Source organism: Mirounga angustirostris, unplaced genomic scaffold, assembly GCF_029215605.1.
Source record: "Mirounga angustirostris isolate CCGP_5_RB_7025 unplaced genomic scaffold, mMirAng1.0.hap1 SCAF_6, whole genome shotgun sequence".
In the NCBI taxonomy this organism is placed as follows: Eukaryota; Metazoa; Chordata; class Mammalia; order Carnivora; family Phocidae; genus Mirounga; species Mirounga angustirostris.
This window is the reverse complement of record NW_026991714.1, coordinates 99,128,653-99,147,160: the sequence shown is the minus strand read 5'-3', so window position 1 is coordinate 99,147,160 and position 18,508 is coordinate 99,128,653. Positions and strand designations below refer to the sequence as shown.

The 18,508-nt window shown below is 52.7% G+C and overlaps 1 protein-coding gene across 2 annotated transcripts in view; it reads right to left on the bottom strand.

Moving 5' to 3' along the window:
- Positions 1–18,508, bottom strand: part of HK1 (hexokinase 1) — a 79,093-nt gene that overhangs the window by 25,627 nt on the left and 34,958 nt on the right. For both annotated transcript variants that reach the window (XM_064594737.1, XM_045877971.3), the window contains exons 4-12: positions 17,805–17,924; positions 14,396–14,491; positions 13,696–13,795; positions 13,397–13,580; positions 7,430–7,585; positions 4,803–5,036; positions 2,387–2,691; positions 932–1,080; positions 508–627 (exon numbers count right to left, since the gene is read on the bottom strand). In XM_064594737.1, coding sequence (XP_064450807.1) covers positions 508–627; positions 932–1,080; positions 2,387–2,691; positions 4,803–5,036; positions 7,430–7,585; positions 13,397–13,580; positions 13,696–13,795; positions 14,396–14,491; positions 17,805–17,924 — 1,464 coding nt within the window. The remainder of the gene's footprint in view (positions 1–507; positions 628–931; positions 1,081–2,386; positions 2,692–4,802; positions 5,037–7,429; positions 7,586–13,396; positions 13,581–13,695; positions 13,796–14,395; positions 14,492–17,804; positions 17,925–18,508) is intronic.

The window sequence follows — 18,508 nt, the reverse complement described above, 5'->3', positions numbered from 1 at the left end:
TGTCGGCCTCCTAAGGACAGGAACTGTCACCTTCCGCTCTGTACCCTGCACTTAGTACTTGGCAGGTGCTTGAGCCCTGACCCTCGACCCTGTTTCATTCCACTTATTGAACATTTATTAAGTATCTCCTCTGATAAAACTCTGTGCTAGGGCATGGTGGGGGGGGTGGGGGAACACAGGCCCTTGCTCAAGGAGCACCTGACATAGCAGAGAAGACACAATCACGAATAATTACGAAAAAAGTGCTGTAACATTTAAAAGAAGAGGGAACACTGAGGAGGGTGAGATACTTTTGCCCAGGGAATGAGGAGGCTTCCAGGAAGAGGTGGGTGTGTGAAGCGATAAAAAACGAATGGAGAAGCGTCTTAAGACGAACTGGAGGGCATGACATAAAGCCTGGGTCAACCCACTGTGACATGTGAGCCGTTTCCTACATCGAGGGGCCAAGTGAGGCCGGAGGAAGCCCCAAGGCCAGCCCTGCCCCATGCCTAGAAGAAAGAGACTTACCGCATCCAGGCTTGTCTGCTTGCAGGGGAATGAGAACGTGAAGCCCAGAGGCATTTTGGGGCCTTTGATCCCCATGTAGTCCAGGAAGTCAGAGATGCAGGAGACGATGTGGTCAAATAGCTGTAGGAGAAAAGAAGGGATTACCCGTGCTCTCTGGCTTCCTGCTTCAGTACACGCGTACAAGTGCACGATTCCACGCATACACACACACGCACGCGCGCGCCAGGCAAGTACCCACCCCGGGAACTCTGCAGCCCCCCGAGCATCGGAAGCCCAGCATTGCTTAAGGTGCCTGATGCTTTCAGGCCACAAGGACACGATGGCAGAGCTGCGTGCACCCCGTGGCAGGTTTGGGGGGACCATCGATGGCACTGGACATGTGACACACATGTGCCATCATGGTAGAAAAGCCAAACTGTCTCACCTCTTCCCCGGTGCCCTGCATGATTTCAATGGGAATGGCATAGATCTTGTTGTGCATTTCCACCGTTCTCTTTTTCCCACTGCGGATTTTCACCAGCAGGACACGGAAATTTGTTCCTCCAAGATCAAGCGCCAAGAAGTCACCATGCTCTATTAGAGTCAAGAACATAAAGAATATCAAAAACAGCTAAGTGCCTCTTGGCAGCCGATAACCCCAAGCCTCGAGCCCCCATATTAAATACAGGGGAGAAGCTCCAGCTTCTGCTGCCTCCAGCACACTGCTCAGGCTCGGGGAGAGTGGGCACAAACTAGAAGGACAAAAGACCCATGGATGAACCACCTGTCACAATAAACAAACAAAATTCTCCAGGGTTATAAAAAGCGTGGCAACAGTGACCCGATTTTAGGGGAAGCCCTCACAAAAATTAGTCATTTATGTCAATGTGTAGAGTGTGTGTAAAAATGTGCACAGTCATTCTCTTCCCTGTACTTTTCCTCTGCAAAGTGACTCTGCAGTTCTTCCCATCAAAAGATGGAGTCTATTTCTCCTCCCCTTGGCTCCAGCCCAGCCTTATGACTCGCTTTGGCCGACAGAGTGTGGCAGAAGCAGAGCTGAGCCTGTCCCAGCCTAGGCCTCCAAGAGGCTTTGAAGTCCTTCCTCTCTTTCATGGACCCTGGCGCTACCAGTGGGCGAGCCCGGCGGCCTGCTGGAGGATGAGACGCACGGCCAGGCACCCTTGCACCCTTGCTGAGTGCCGACTGCTGGACGTGTGAGCGGGGCCTCCGAGCTGACCCACCAGCGACTGCAGACTCGTGAATGCGTCCAGCAGAGACCAGCTGAGCCGGGCCCAGAGGAGCATTAAGAGGCGGCTGCTGTTTTAAGCCACTAGGCTTGAGGGTGGTTTTGAATACAAGGATATAAAACGATCATAAGTAACGGACACATGGGACCTAATTCATATCACAAATCTGATTTTAAGGGCCCAGCAGAGAAGCCCCTCGGCGTCTCCAGAGCGCTCAGCAAGGTCAGCATTAAGGGTTGGATTCTGTTCTCCAATCTGCCTGGAGCCCCAGGCCCCTGTCCGCTTGCTACACACCATGTCAGGACTTAGGAAGGGCGCACTGGGTAACTATCCTTCTGCTGGTGAATCTGTGAGAGAACCTGCCGCAATCCCAGTGTTGTGGGACCGGCCCACTTTCACTGTTTCAAGCACACTTTCTATTCAGAGCAGGACTGTGGTTTTAGAGATGCTGCTTGCCTGGGAGGCCAGATCCAGGGCAAGTCAAGGGCCCTAGTCACACATGGGGCAAGTCAGTGGTAAAAACAGAAAGCAGAGGGTTTTGAATGCTTGCTAAAATAAACGCATGCACGGGAGATGCGACTTCCCTGCAGCCCCACTTGGTCCCTGGTGGGAGAAGCAGGAGGGGTGTGTCAGCCCCCAGCAGAGGCCCTCACCGGTCCCATCTGGAGTGCTCCGGACAAAGGAGGGCAGCATCTTGACCACGGCCTTCTCGTGCGTCTGCTTCCTCAGGCCCATATCCATCTCAGCCCGCATTCTCTTCTTCACCTCCAGCAGCATGTCCTTGGTGAGGCGGAAGTGGGCCAGGGTCTCCTCGATCTGTCGGTGCTGCTCGGCCAGGCGGTAGGCCACCGCGGTGACCATGGCAGCCCCCTTGCCGCTGCCGCTCTCCGAGAGGAGGAAACGCACATCGGAGTCGGGCACCAAGCGCCTCAGGGTCTTGTGGAAACGCCGGGAAAACCTGGGGTGGGGGGCGGGGCGCAGGCCACAAGAGTTAGACTAGAGCCCTCTGTCAGGGAGCTCTGATTCCCCTTTCTTTTCCCACACCTGAATTCCATGTTCTAGACCTGATTTTCTCGTCACCCAGGTCATACACGAGCGCTGGAGAAAAGCTGGCAGATGCAGACAAGTAAAAAGGAAAAATGCAAGTAGCCCACAGTCACACACATTATGACGTGAGTATCAAATACAGAAAATTCAGGGTCCAAAAAGGGTTCTGTCCTCCACCATGACACAGAGCTAACAGCACAGTGATGTCCGGAGCCCAGCGTTTGGAAGTGAGACAGATCAGGAGACAGGGACGAGCTCTGCCACCCCCATCAGGTGACCTTGGGCCTGTGACTTAACCTTGGAGTCCACGAGGATTGACAGTACCTGGCAGAGAGTGGGGCGGTGAGAACTAAACAAGTCCGTCAATTGCTTTGATTGGTTACTAGCTCCATAAATAATCACTCTTGTTTTTTATTTTCACTTGCCCATTCCTTCCGCCCCCAAGAGTCGGGACATTCTTTATTGGCTAGAAGAGGACTTTAGGACTCAGTGAGACACAGAACCTCCTCAAAGTTTATGGTCTGTCGTCAGTATGGAAGGCTGCCTGCCAAAGGAAACAGGGAAACCAGAACCCCAAAATATCAACAGTGACCAATACCAGGGGGTAGGATGAAAAATCACTTCTGTTCTCTTTGTAATTTTTTGAACTATCTAAAGTTCCTACACCAAATACATGTGACTTCTGAACTAGAACACATTTAATCAAAGTTATTTGTTTGACATGTGATCTTGTAGATCTTGTAGAGTTCAGGGGGTGGCTGGTGGTGACTGGTCGCACAACGGCGTGAATATGCTTACCACCACTGAACTGTATACTCAAAAATGGTTAGGATAGGAAATTCTATAGTGTGTATTTTACCACAATTAACAAAATTTTTAATGTGATGTTGCAAATCCCTTTCTTGTCTAAACATTTGCCAAGAAACCAGCTATCCCTCAAAAAGATAGCCAGTTTCATTATCAAAAATTTTACAAATACTGGGGCACCTGGGTGGCTCAGTCAGTTAAGCGTCTGCCTTCGGCTCAGGTCATGATCCAGGGGTCCTGGGATTGAGCCCCATGTCGGGCTCCTTGCTCAGCGGGAAGCCTGCTTCTCCTTCTCCCTCCGCCTCTGCCCCCTACTTGTGCTCACTCTCTCTCTCAAATAAATAAATAAAATCTTAAAAAAAAATTACAAATACTTTAAAAATACAAAGAGAGAAAACTATGAACCTAACAGATAAGGACATGTAATGAGCTCAAACCCTACCCGCTCAGTAACAGAATGGTTTCCACTTAAGTCAACATTCACTTAACTGTCTCTGGAACTGGCTGTGAAGGTACCACAGGACCATTTCACATGCACTTTGTACACAGAGCGGCAAAGTATCTGAGGTCTTGTGCAAAAAATCACACCACAGGCAGCTATTGTTAATAGTATATAAAGACTCAGAATTTCATCTTTAAAACTGCACAAGCCATGTTCTCGGTACCACAAAAGGCTTTTGCAGCTAGGGAGTTCGACACACAAGAAGGCAGCATGGTAAGGAGCCCCTCATCACCGACGGGGACCACTGACAACTTGTATGTCCCTCCCGCTCTCAGATGCAAAGCATCAACAAGCTGCCTTGTTTTAAAAAAAAGGCACGTCTGAGGGTTGGGGGGCTCTTCACAGGAGCTTCTAAAACAAGAATGTGGGCGTCGCACCTAGGACCCAAACTATAGTTAGGATGAAGGTCTCTGATGAAATATGAATAAGCAAGAGAATTTAAGAAACAGACATATTCCACCCAGTGTTCCTGGCAGCCACAGAAATCTCTAACAAGAGCTAGGAAATGAGGGGGAAATGAGTACAGAAGCAACACCAGGAGAACTGGCTGAGGGTCGGGTACTTCTCAAGTGGGCATTTCTGACCTTTCTGCCCAGAGCCACGTAGTGTCTCGTACGCCAGAAACCTCCACTGGGTGCAACAGTCTGACCTTTGGGGGAAGTCCTTAGCCTAGACGGGCACTGAGTGCCAACGACAGCAAAGGGCAGACTCACTGTGGGTGCGTCTTGTAAAGAGACCCGTCGACACCAACCGTGGTCCGCAGCCTGGGTGTGCCCTTGTTATCGCGGAGGCGGTTCAAGATGGCGCCCAGCGTTGCAGCCACCAGGTTGGCAGAGCGAAATGAGACGATGGTACACACGTGCTGGACTGAAATACAGTCGTCGTCGGATGGCTCCACTCCCAGGCGGGTCAGGATTTCTTTGGCATTGTGGAGGCCTTCCTTATTCCTGTGAGGTTAGAGGCCAGTAACTGTGAGTTGAGGACCACACTGGGCGGGGCAAAGCACTGAGGGTCCAGAGTCCACACCCACTCACCACGGGTGAATGACAGGGGATGAAGACAGTCAAGTGCCTGAGAAGAACACACGAAGGAGTCTCCTCCGTAAGAAATACCAGGGAATAAGAGAAAAAACTGTACCGGGCTGGGTTATGACACGCCAGGGACATGGAGAGAAGGGAGGTGAGACGTCGCTGCCTCCACCCCAGAGCTTCGTGCTCCGGAGACGCAGACCTATCTCCTGCTCTTGAGGTCTGTGAGCATTCCTGGGATGCTTACACACCTTTCCTCGAGGTTTTCCAGGAAAATTTCAATTTTCTGCATACCTGTTTTGTGTATCTTTTGTTAGATTCATCCCGAAGTACTTCAGGATTTTGTTACTATTACAGATGGTACAGTATAGATGGCGTGTATTCATATATATATATATATATATATATATACATATATTCCTTTTTTTTCACCTTCATGTACCATAGTAACATAAGATGTTAACTAACAATGGGGAAAATGGAGTCAGCGATACACAGGGAACACTCTGTACCATCTTTGCAATTTTTCTGTAAGTCTAAAAATATTCTAAAATAAAAGGCTTATTTAAAAGCATACATATTTTAATTATTGCCAATATACAGAAATACAGTTGACTTTTGTATCTTATCTCCAGGCAACTCCCTAACCTCTCGTTATTCTATTCACTTCTCTAGATATTTCTGGTGTCTCACACAGACAATTAACATCTGCAAATAATGATAATTTTACTTCCTCTTTTTTTTTTCTGCTGATTTTAAAGAGAACACTTTGAACGTCTGCCTTGGTAGGATGCTCAGGTTTCGCTGAGACAGCCCTTAAGACAATATATATGTTTTCTTGAGCTAGTTCAAGTGGGCTTTTGCTTCTTGGTAACCAAAGAGCCAACCAGAAGAGGCCAGCCTTCTGCTTCTTGGTAACCAGAAGAGGCCAAAAGGAAGGTAGGCATTTCTTGACTCTGTGAATGACTGTGAAGACATGTCAGGAGGCTCTTGCCCCCTCTCTCCCCAGGAGCGAGCCGGGAGGCTTGAGAAAAGAGACGGCTGGAAACTGGGTATCATGGCGCCCTGCCGACAGTCGCTCTGCCCCAATAGCTCCTGAAGGACAGTGATCCGAGGGTAAATGCCCAGGGATGTGACAGAGGAGTGAGTCCACATAAACCCCTTCCAATTCCCACAGCCGCCTCCTCCACCTGCAGCCCGCTGACCTGCATCTGCTCCCAGGAGCCTAAGCTAGGAAGCCGCCGGCTCGTTGTGAGTCTCCAGCACACAGCAGGGCAATGGGAACGACAGCTTCGGGCAGAGATGAAAGGACATCTCTAGCACCCAGCGAGCCCTATCTTTCGGCAGGTGGCCTCGCATGGCTGCATGTCTCCGAACCAGGAACAGAGCCTGGTGGCCCACGGAGGCCAGCCACAAGACGGGAGTCCTTCAGACTCGGAGGCGCCCAACCATGTCAAACTGCCCTGGGACCACGTTTACCCTCTTCCCTCTCAGGGTGCAGGCCCGCAAGTCACAGCTGAGCCAGAGAAGTCTGGGTTTCTCATGGTGAGGCCGGAAGGCAGCAGTCAGATAGCTGGCTGGACCGTCCTCCCCTGTCTATCTGCCCTGTCTCAGCTGTTAACCAACGTTTCTCAAACTTGTGCCAAGGAACACATCTGGCTGTTAACAGGTGAGAGAATGGGGGGCAGGCAGTGGGGAGGGCATTCCAGGCACCAAAGAAGTTTGGGAAACTGGAGTATCTGGGTGGCTCAGTCAGTTAAGCGTCCAACTCTTGATTTCTGCTCAGGCCATGATGTCAGGGTCGTGGGACTGAGCCTCGAGTCAGGCTACACACTGGACATGGAGCCTGCTTGGCTGCTCGGGATTCTCTGCCTCATCCCCGCCACCCCCTGCTCACATACATGCTCTCGTTTGCGTGCTCTCTCTCTCTCTCTCTAGGGAAAAAAAAAAGGAGTTTGGGAAATTATAAGCTAACCAAAGTGAACTGGGTTTTCTTTAATATGGTAATGAATACTATAAATCTCTCAATGGAGAATAAATATGCAATATTTCCCAATCCTGTTAGCCACAGAACCCTTTCTTCAGGGAACACCCCATTATCATGAGGTCACCAGGGGTCCCTGGAACAGAGTCTGGAGAAGGTCCTCATATGTCCCAGGGGGCTTCCGAGCCCAGGCCCCAGGCTCAGTGAGCTCCTCGTTCACCGCTAGAATCATCGGCTCCCTGGACTCTAATCTCCCCTGTGTGCGTGGGCAGGCAGGGGTGGGGGGTGGAGTGAAGGAAAAGAGAAAGCCCCGAGGGACAGCACCTACTTCTCAATGGCTGACACATCGCTGGTCTTGAACTTCCCCCGGGTGAGCAGCTCCGGGGTGATCCGCCCTTCAAATAAGAGGCTCTCCTTGGCCATCTTGACCAGGATCAGTCGCACCAGCTCTCCCAAGTACATGCCACTGACCATCTTCTCAAACCTGCAGGAGAAAAGCGGGTGGCACTTGTCAGGTCCTTCCTACGTGCGTACCCCTGGGGCAGCTCATGAGGAGTAAGACAGACAGACAGGCAGAAGGGAGAAGAAGGCACCGCCTTGTCCTCCCAAGCTCATGGTCTCACCGGCAGGCAAAACCACACACACCTGTGCCACTAAATGATGAGGAGACAGCAATGGGGGAGAGGGCATCTCCTCCAGACCCCACACCCATCGCCGGGTGGGCAAAGGAGGTAAGCACCTTGGGCACAGGGGCAGGCAGGGAAGGCTGCCTGGAGGTGAGACTGGGGATGACGAGGAGGCCCCCAGACAGAAATGCAGAATATGATCATTTCTTACAAGACACTACACTATGCTTTTTTAAGAGGCTTTCCTATCCATCCCTTCAGCAGGGAGGTCCCCGAGTCCTGCGAGAGGAGGTGGCTGGGAAGTATTCTCTCCATTTCCCAGCTCACAAAGGGTAAATGCCTTCTTGGAGGAATGCCTTCTTGGAGTAGATGATGGGGCTGAAACACAGCCATTCCCCATGGGACCCCCGTCGCTGGCCACCTCCCAGGCATCCATGTTCTCCTTCTCTGGCCAAAACGACCAAGAATTTGCTTTGGGGAGCCCACTCCTCCCCTACTGACTTCACCCTCAATCCCAGGGGAGGGCTCTGAGTAGCTCATGTGCAGGCGCAGGCCAAATCCCCGAGCGCCTCCTCTCTCTAGCCTCCCGGGGAGGCGTGGGCTCTGGAACCGCAGCAGCCAGTTTGAGGCCAACGCTGCAGGAGAGAGGCGACCACGAACCAGGGCTCCGTGCCCCCTCTGAGCCAGATTCAGGCCCCGCATGCTGGCTGAGCAGGGGCCAGGAGGGAGCCCCGAGGGGGACAGATCAAAGCAGCAGGCCCTCATCCAGGAGCCCAGCTGGAACCCCAGAGCTGCCCGTGACACAGCAGAACAACCTGTTCCATTCAGAGCCAGGCCCAGGAGCCAAGGCTGCTGCTGGGACCTGAGCACCTGGCCCCTCCCTTGCCCCAACATGGGCACAGAAAAACACGGTTCTCCTTGTTCCCGCTCCTGACAGGACCAGACACAATCGACCCAGCCACAACTGTGTCGGGGATCCCTGGCAGAAGAGTGCCTCTCTGAGTCCCAGCCACTCAGCCACCACCCCAAGGACCTGTGGGAACAGCCTCTGTGTAGCCCCGAGCCGGAATCTCACAGCAGGTACAGAAGCCAGCCTGTCTGGGCTCCATGCCGGCTCTGCCCTTGCCGTGCTCCTTGCTCCCTGGTTTCCTCACCTGGGTAACGGGGAGAACGGCAGGGCCTGCTGATAAGGTTACTGTGCGGAGAATATGGGTTCACAGGGGTGACGCGCTACGATCTCAGCTCGTCATGAGTATGTGGCCTTGCTCTGCATCTCACGCTTTACTGAGCACTTCACGTGCTAACTTACTCCATCCTCATTACAGCCTTATGAGGTGGACAATATCATTCTCCCCATTTCACAGATGAGGAAACTGAGGCTCAGAGAGGTTATATCACTTGCCTGTGGTCACGGAGCTAATAGGCAGCAAATGCACATGTGGAACCAATTAAGCCCCAGAGGCCGTGCTCCAAGCCCTGTGCCACTCTCCCTCTCGCGTGGGCACCGCCATTAAATGCGAGATCTTACTGTCATGCTAGCAGCCACCTGGCCCCACCCCGACCCTGTCTCTGGCTGCCGTCATCAGCTCACTTCCTCCCGAGGCAGCCGGCCCCCACTGGGTGATGTGACAACAGGAAAGCTTCTTCCCCTTAGCAGGAGCTAAGATCAGCCTCCTGGCACCTTCTACCCACTGCTTCTCACTTTGCCCTCTGGAGGCACTCAAAATGATCTCCCTTTTCCACACGACGTCTTTTACATGCATAGATCCCACCATCCCCTTTTCCTAGAACCCATTAGAGCAGCAGAACGACAAAAAGTCATGTCTGATGCACCTCGCTCAGCCCAAGCCGGAGGCTCATGGACACTCCTTCTCCACCAACACACTTCCCTCTGCTCCTGGGAACCCAGCAAGTGGTGACCTGCCCGTCAGCAGTCGGATGTGCAGGTGACACTGTGGTGCCCGCCGGCAGGCACAGACAGGGCTGAGACCCACGGGGCCTGGGGACAGGCTGGGAGGGGCGGGGTGGGGGTCATGTTCAGACAAGGGGAGCGAGGACCTGAATGCCAGTTGGGAATGCCCCTGGCAGCCAGGGTGTGCTCGGACCGGCAGCCCGGGGACAGAGAAGTGGGAGAGGTCTGAGGCCGTGCTAAGCGGGATCAGCAGTAGGCAGAGGTTCTGCAGAGTGGGCAGAGCAATGGGAAGAACAGATGTTTGGGGACGGACTTCACCACCATTCAGGCCGAAGACCTCTCCAGGTTGAACCATCCTGCTGTCCTAGTCACTGCTACTGCTGTTTTGTGAGGCAAGTGTCTCCCTGCATTTTGAAGGATGTGATAAGGAATCACACAGGGCAATAGGATTCAAAAGTCCAGACACGACATAGATAAAGAAGATCAAGAAGCAGAAGGAGACAAGAGGGGAGGAGAAAGAGAATTAAAAATGAAAGAAGATGGGACTCAAATCTAGAATAGGATCTGGGTATGTGACCAGAATTTCAAAGGCCTAGAATATAAGGACAGTAGGGAGGAAGCTGAGTATCTGATCCCTTTTAGAGAGCGAGCTCCTAACTCTGGGCTGGGCTGGCGTTGCTGAATACTCGGGAGCTGTTCCCTGCTATCCTGAAAGCGGCAGTCACCAGTGAAGGCAGGGGCCACAGAGCTACCGTGCTCATGCCCTTCCTGGCAACCGGATATAGTCGGCCCGGGGTGACCGCACGCAAACTCCAGACAAAACGAATGAGTGGGTGTGTAGCCCATCTGGGTACCAAGGGCCTTTGTGCAAATCCCACACACCTACATTTTCAACCCTGGCCACAAACTGTAATCACCTGGGGAGGTCTTAGGCTCCCGAGGACAGGTCCCAGCCCAGGCCCACTTAGAGTCAGAACTGCGAGGGAGGTGGGTAGGGCGAGGGGTGCCTGGGCAGCAATATGTTTTTAAAAGGCCTTTATGCAATTCTGATATGCAATCAGGGATGAAAAGCCACTCCTCCAGACCCTTCTTGATAAATATTTGTCCATAAATGATAAGAGGTGACTCTTAGACATTCTAAAAGCTCATTCTAAAAACTCAAACTTTCAAGTGGGGCAGAAAACCCTAAACCTAAACCAGATCAAAGCTCAACAAAGAGTCTTGGGTCAGCTTGTCCTATCCCAGTGCCTTAATTTCCCCACCAGTCAAATGGAGCTAACACCCCTCCCTGACAAGGGGGACAAAATGGCTTTGAAGAACTTAGCATTGCACAGAAGACGACACAGGGAATCTCCAAAAGCTTAGGCAAGGAGCCTAGGAGAATAGCAAAAATTTGCTTTGACAAAAAAACTCTCTGACCAATAGCCTATTTCCAGGAATATGTGATGTAACTCAAGAATTTGTCACCTTTTCAGCATTGTTCTTTTTTTTTTTTAAGATTTTATTTATTTATATGACAGAGAGAGACAGCGAGAACAGGAACACAAGCAGGGGGAGTGGGAGAGGGAGAAGCAGGCTTCCCGCTGAGCAGGGAGCCCGATGTGGGACTTGATCCCAGGACCCTGGGATCATGACCTGAGCCGAAGGCAGACGCTTAACGACTGAGCCACCCAGGCGCCCTTCAGCATTGTTCTTAACAAGACCTGACCTCTGGTGATCAGTTCACAGGGAAACATACTAGAGAAGACGAACTTCACCTCACCCTTCACTCTTTCACGCATTCCCCTATTTATTTACCCACCCATCTGCTAGCCATCCAGCCACCTCCCATCCACCATCCATCCATCCATCCATCCATCCCCAAGCCCCCATCCATTCATGCTCCATCCCCCCAACCTCTGTCCATCCATCCGTCCCCCAACCCCACATCCTCCATCCATTCATCCTCCATCCCCCATTCATCCATCCATCCATCTCCCCATCTCCCCCATCCTTCATCTATCCATCCCCATCCACCCATCCACCTCTCCATCACATCCCCCCTCCCTATCCACTGTCTATCCATCCATCCATCTCTCTCCATGCATCCATCCAGCCACCACTCCAAAAGTGTTTATTGCAAGGCAACTGTGAGCCCGGTTCACAGTTCAGCCTAGGGATATAGTTCAGCCCTTTAGAAAATTCAGAAATACTTCAAAACGGATGGCAGAGAAATCCAGGTTTCCATCCAAGCCACGGGGGATCCCCACACTGGGGCAAAGGATACAGACAAGGGCCTGGGTCCTATCTGCTCAGTCATCACAGGTAACTGGCCCTGCTCCACTGAGGAGGCAGTTACCTGCCCTTCTCATTAAGTGACTGACAGTCACGACAGGTACCTAATCTCTTATCTGAAACCCCTGCGGTCACATATGCTTGGGAATGTGGAAATGTGAGGATTTTAGAGATGCAATATGATGCATATGCACATATTACAGAATATCCCCAGAGGTACCTGAAACAGCAGTAAAATCAAGCACATCCGTAGCTCTCCAGTGAACCGTATGAGTAGGCACGGTAAATAGTTTCATGTCAGGTGGGGTCAGGTTTTAGTACTGCAAGTTAGGTGAATGGATTGGGGGGAAAAAAAAAACCTTTGGCTGTCAGAGCTTTGGAATTGGCCTCCTTTATCTCAAGCTGGTACCCCAGTCTCAGGATGCAAAGCAGATGTTCAACTCTGAGTCTAAGAACTTGACATTCTCTTACTGAGGAACCCAGTTTATTCACCACCACCATTCTCGGTGGAGGGAGGCTGGCCATTTATGCAATTCCATTTACTCGGGTGGTGGAAAGCCCAATCATCGAGCCCGGGATATGGAGATCTTTGGGTGATGGGTTTCAAAATGACAGATGAACTCCCATGTCTCCCTGGCACAAGATAAGGACTATTAAGCCAACAGGGTCAATGAACATCTCTCAGCACATCGACAGCATCCAACCCCAGGATGAAGCTGTTGGGAGGGCAATCAGAGAGAGCTAGCAGCCCACCGGCATCATAGAGAAATAGGAGCATGCGCTTCAGGAACTAAGTAGCTCAAATCAAGAAATGCCCACACTGCCCTGAATAATGTCACTCATACCTCTGTAGCCAGGAGCTCACCAAGGCCAAAAATAACCTGCCCAATAAGTCTGATGCTCTTTATCAACTCTGACCCATCTGCCCATACATAACATGGGAGAAGTTTCTCCATTCTCTGGGCTCGAAAGGTTTACACCCACTCCTCTGCATGACAGACGTTCACACGTGGGACATTCCTCCCCAACTAGCTCTAAGTGCCAGACCGGAAGGGGCTCCTCTGTATCCTCGGAGCCAGGCACAGAGCTCTCAGGACACTCCCTCTCCCTACTCGCCAGCCACCCTGCCTCCTACGTGGCCTCGCTCCGCACCCAGCGGCAATGCTAGTGGGTTTTGAATGCAATGCACGAGGGTTTTGAAACCCTAGCTCTATACTAATGCTTCTGCACTCTTCATCTTCATATTTTTTACCAGGACACAATTATAGCATAATTTGACAAAGAGAAAATCATTTAAAACCTGCTTTTAAAGCTGCAGACACCACAGCCGTGAATCTATCCAAAGGAGTGGCGGATCGTGCAAATTTGATGGGCTTCTCGCTTTGTGATCACCTCCCTTTCTGCCCCTCTCATCTCAACCCCACATCTTTGGCTAAGTATCCCCAAAGTCATGCACACGACTGGTCAGAAAAGTGGGACTCACAGCTGCTTCCCAGGGTTGAGAGAGCCACGGTCTATCTCCCGGTCGAACTCAGTGCGGATGTCTTCCAGCGACCCGTCGTCCCCGAAGGCCCCCCATTCTGTGTTGATGCACATCCTCCCCTCATCGCCTTCCACCAGGTCAATGTGCCTCAGTTCCTCCATGTAGCAGGCATTGGTGCCAGTGCCTTGGAGAGAGAGACCAGTTCAGAAGCTGCGACCGCACCAAACCCTGAGAGGAGGCTGCCTGCGCCTTCTGGAAACACTGGCTGAGGGCGGGCATGAGGAAAGGGGTGATGTTACCGATGATGAGGCCGACTTCACACTGCTGGTCATCATAGCCACAGGTCATCATGGTCCCCACCGTGTCATTCACCACGGCCACAATGTTGGCATCGTAGTCCTGGGGACACAGAATGGGCGTGTCACCGCCCACTCTCACATGGGAGCAGAGGTCACGGAGGGCATGGCCAGCGAGCCCCCGTGTTCAGAGCCGGGGGTGGGGGGTGCTGCTCTCGTTACTGCTGGCCCTCAGATCAGCTGGATTAGAGAGCAGCGATTACATTATGGAAACTGCACGGTCACCTTCACTATCTGGCTCAGGATTCTTTTCCGAATGGATTTCACGCCCGGAGCCACAGCCCTCCGCAAACCACGCACTCCAGCCCTGTGCTGACGGCCCTTGTTCCAACCACGCAGGCTGCACCTGCCTGCGTCAGCTGCCCCCGCACAGCCCAGAGCTCCTGTCAGAAGGAGGCAGCCCCCGCCCCAGGCCTCGGCCCTCCGGGCAGCGCTTCTAACAACCCTGCTTTGAACCACCCTGACCTTCTGGGCTGTGGGCCCTCCCCGGTCATCGGCCTAGGTCTTCAAGACACCCCGTGTGATGCCGCCGGCCATGCACTACCGCCCCCAGGAAGGGCCTCAGTCTGGTTCAGACCCCAGCCTCCTCCCCACACCGCCCCACCTCCACGCAGCAGGGACAGGTGGCCCCGAGAAAAGTTACCCCGCGCTTTTTGATGGCTTTGTTAAGCAGCTTCACCACATCCATTCCCTCCACTCCACTCGCTTTAAATTTCTTTGTCCAGGTGATCAGGATGCCCTGCAAAGGAGAGCAGATGGGGGTTGGACAAGGGCTGGGAGACCTGCAGAACCCCCAGGTCCCTGGGGAGGCTGCTCAAGGGCAGTGACCAAGCAGAGGCCCAGAGAGGACAGGCGGCTCCCTCCAGATCACACTGGGTAACCTCAGAGCCAGACTCCGTCCCATCTCCTGTCTATCCGTCTGCAGGACGGATTTCTCTGGGCGCTGCCATGGAAAAAACTGTGCGGCTCACACTAGAATCCAGCCGGTGGCTGGCCAGGACAGTGGCGTCACCCAGCGTGCAAATCTACCTGGATGTCAACTGCACAGCCAGACTTCAAGTAAAAAGAGAACAGGAGAAATCCCCGTTATTACCTGACCACCCCTCCCCACTGGCGAGCCAGAGCCCAGCTCCCACAACCCCGAGGGAAGACAGGCAGAGCCAAATGGGGAAGAGAGACAAAATGCCAAGGCAATTCTTGGCCGCTGAACTTCTAAAGCCAGGTGCTAGAGATTTAAGGATAATACTGACTAAATATGAGTTACGCCTCTTCCCCAACTTTTAACTCCCATTTGTAAGCAGCAACTCCACTATTTATACAATAGGGCTCGTTTCTGTTTGTGGATTAATGGAGAAACATCAAAAAGGCTAGACAGCCAATGGTCACTCACTTGGGAATCGGGAAGGGTAGAAATTTTACTCTTTGCTTTACATCTTTATATTATCTAAATAAATAGCTTTACATATTGCTTTTGTGGGTTTTTTTAATCAAAGATACTCAAAAAAAATAATTGTTATACTTGACTGTTTTTTCTCTGAATGGACAAGGTTGCCACACATGCGGCAGGACAGGGCAGAGCTCTCATTCGGGCCCCGTGGGCCTCTGGGGGTGCCACAGGGATGGGGCACTTGCCCGCACACAGCCTGCCCCCGCTCACGGTGAAAACCGCACAGCCCCGTGAGATGCACAGAAGGAGGAGTGCACGGGAGACTTTGTGGTTCTTTGCTCAGCAGCAGCCTGTTCCTAAGCCAGGCATTCCAGAAGCCCCTGGACACTGTTTTCTTCCCCTCTACCCCAACCCCCAAAAGCCTCAGAGAGTATGCTGTGGAAAGAATGTGGAGCTGGAAATCAGGAGGCCAGTCCCATTCTCACACCTCTGCCCACTTCCTTGTGGGCAGCTCCCCAGATTCCTCTGAGGGTCACTTTGCTCGTCTGTGGAATAAGGCAGCTGATCTAGACTTGGACGATCCTGAAGGTTCCAGGTAGCCTTGAAGAGTGGGCCTGGGCAACCCCCCACCAGATGGGTAATTAGTCTATGGTCCACCGGCTTCCCAGCAGGCAGTGCGGCCCGCCCCAGGAAGCCCTCCCTGGAAGGGGGGGTCAAGGCCTGTGGCGGGGGGGGTGCCTCTAGCCCCTCTGCCCACAAAGCCCCTCTAGCAGACATATCTGCCCTGCCCTGGGGGCTCTCCTGCCTCTGAGGACATTCTCTCCCCCTTCCGCAATGCCTTCCTCCCTGGAAGATCACAGCTTCTGTGGGGCAGCCCCATCTACTCCCTGTCCTCTCCCAGGGTCTAGCCCGGCTGCAAGGGGATAGCACCCGGGCAGGGGTCACTGACGACAGAGCTAGGTCAAGCAGTCACTTCACTCCCAGGCCACCCCCACCTCTCTGCCCGGGGGGACATGACTGTCATGTCTCCACTCTCAGAAGCCAAGGGAAACTTAGTACCAAGAACAGGCTTTGAGAAAGGTTCGGGAAGACACCGTGGAGGCCAAAGTGATCCGAACATCTTGGAGGTGTCGCAATGCCAGACACCAGAGAGTCTGGACGGGCCACGGCAGTCCTGATGGGGACAGGGGGACCGCAGTGTCTCAGAGGTCTTCAATGGGGGGAGAGGAGGGAGGAAGGGCGATGGGAGCATATGGGATTCTGGTCCTAGATCCGCCGTTAATGAGCCCTGTGACCTCAGGAGGCCTGGTTCTCCATCTGGGGAATGAGGGGCTTGGCCTACTGAGCTCTCAAGCCCCCTCTTGCTCCAACATGATGTGATTACACAAATGACCCAGATGGACGGGCTCCAGGGGCATGAAGCAGTGCCTGGGACAGGGCGCTTACCCTGCCGATAAAGAGGTACAAGGGAGCTGCCCAGAAGCGTGGAGGGGGCCATGTGCACCAACGTGACTATCCTGTAGGAAAGCAGACTGGTTAGGAGCACAGGCTCTGGAGCCAAACTGCCCAGAGCGCATCTGGGCTCTGCTGCTTCCCGGCTGCGTGGTCCTGGGCAGGTTCCTGACTCCTGCTAGCCTCAGTGTCCTCATCTGTAACCTGGGAATCACAAGCACTTCATGCACAGGCGTGTTGGAAGATACCGTGTTCATTGCAGAGTGCGCCTTAGGACAGAGCCTGGCACCCGAGGGACCCTCGGTAACGTGAACTCTCAGGGTCCCTATTATGAGGAGTTTGTTCACAGGTTGCTTGCTGTGTGTGTTTTCTGTCTCTCGTGTAGAAAAGGAACCAGCTGGGGGCGCCTGGGTGGCTCAGTCATTAAGCGTCTGCCTTCGGCTCAGGTCATGATCCCAGGGTCCTGGGATCGAGCCCCACATCGGGCTCCCTGTTCCGCGGGAAGCCTGCTTCTCCCTCTCCCACTCCTCCTGCTTGTGTTTCCTCTCTCGCTGTCTCTCTATCTGTTAGATGAATAAATAAAAATCTTAAAAAAAAAAGAAAAAAAGAAAAGGAACCAGCTGCACCTACTTATTCTGTCTCCCTGCAGTCTGAGGTACGATGGTGCCACAGGGTATGTCTGAGTCCCTCCCTGCTAAGCAGATGAATGAATGAACAATGAGCTACAACAGCGTGGGCACAACGACCCACCCGAAGGTCAAAAAGGGCCTCTCTGGGGCTGGAGCTGCCCGCGGGCAGAAGCTCTGGAGAGGTGGCCCGGGCACCCGAGAAGTGGGGTCCTGACCAGACTCCCCATTCCCAGGACGGCCTCCAGGTAAACCCCACATTGCACAACCCTGACAAAAGGCTTGCCCGCCTCTCTCCACTGTCACCAAACCCACTTGCGATGCTTTCACTTGCTTGTGTTTCATAAATGTCCCCACCTACCTAAACATCATGGCTCATCTCCAGAAATTTGGAAATCACTTAAGTAATTGAAAGACAAACACAACAACATGCCCTCACATTAATTCCTACAAATGTTTCTTGAGAAATACAAGATATGCAGGCCGTCCATCTGGTGAGCAAAAGGGACAAAGAGTCAGGAAAAGGGCTCGTCGTCTTTCCCACTCTGGGGCCTCTGTGGGGCCCGCCAATCCCAGCATGTGCTTACCTCGTCTATTTTGGACTGCCGACAAGGGAAAGAAAACGTGAATCCCACAGGTAATTTCTTGTCCTTGATTTTTCTTTTCTCCATGAAGTCTCCCAGGCACTCAGCCACGTGATCAAAAAGCTGGAGGAAGCACAAGAGAGCAGTCAGGAGGGAGAAAGGGGAGCCCTCTGCACACACGGAAAAGAGAGTGGCCACGCTGGCTGCCCATCCCCACGGCACCCCGCACCACCCCCGCGCCACCCCACAGCCCTGCTGGGAAAGCCACGCTGGGTGTGAATGCTAGAGAAAGAGTCCCTTAAAAAGAGACTTCCCTGCAGGGCAGCACAGCATAGGAAGCAGTTCAAACCCTTCGATCAGAACTAGCCTATCGGCGGTCACTAATATGTCTCACTGGGTGCTCAGGAAAGTTTAAAGGAATAGAAAATCCCCTCACCCCTCCATAATACCCGGGCAGTGGGTGGAGTGGTGTCTGGCCCCGTCTCTGGATCTGGATCTCTATCTCTATCTACCTCGGTCTGTGCAAATTCCAAAAATTCTATGTGCAGTTCCAGAGCCTCTAGCCCACTTGCGTGATTTCACAATCTTCAGACTATCCTTTTTTTATTTTACTGAAGTCGGATACGCACGCACAGAAAAGTGCACACATCTGAAGCACAGAGTTCACTGGATTCTCTCCAGCCCACCCGCCTGTGTCACCAGCACCC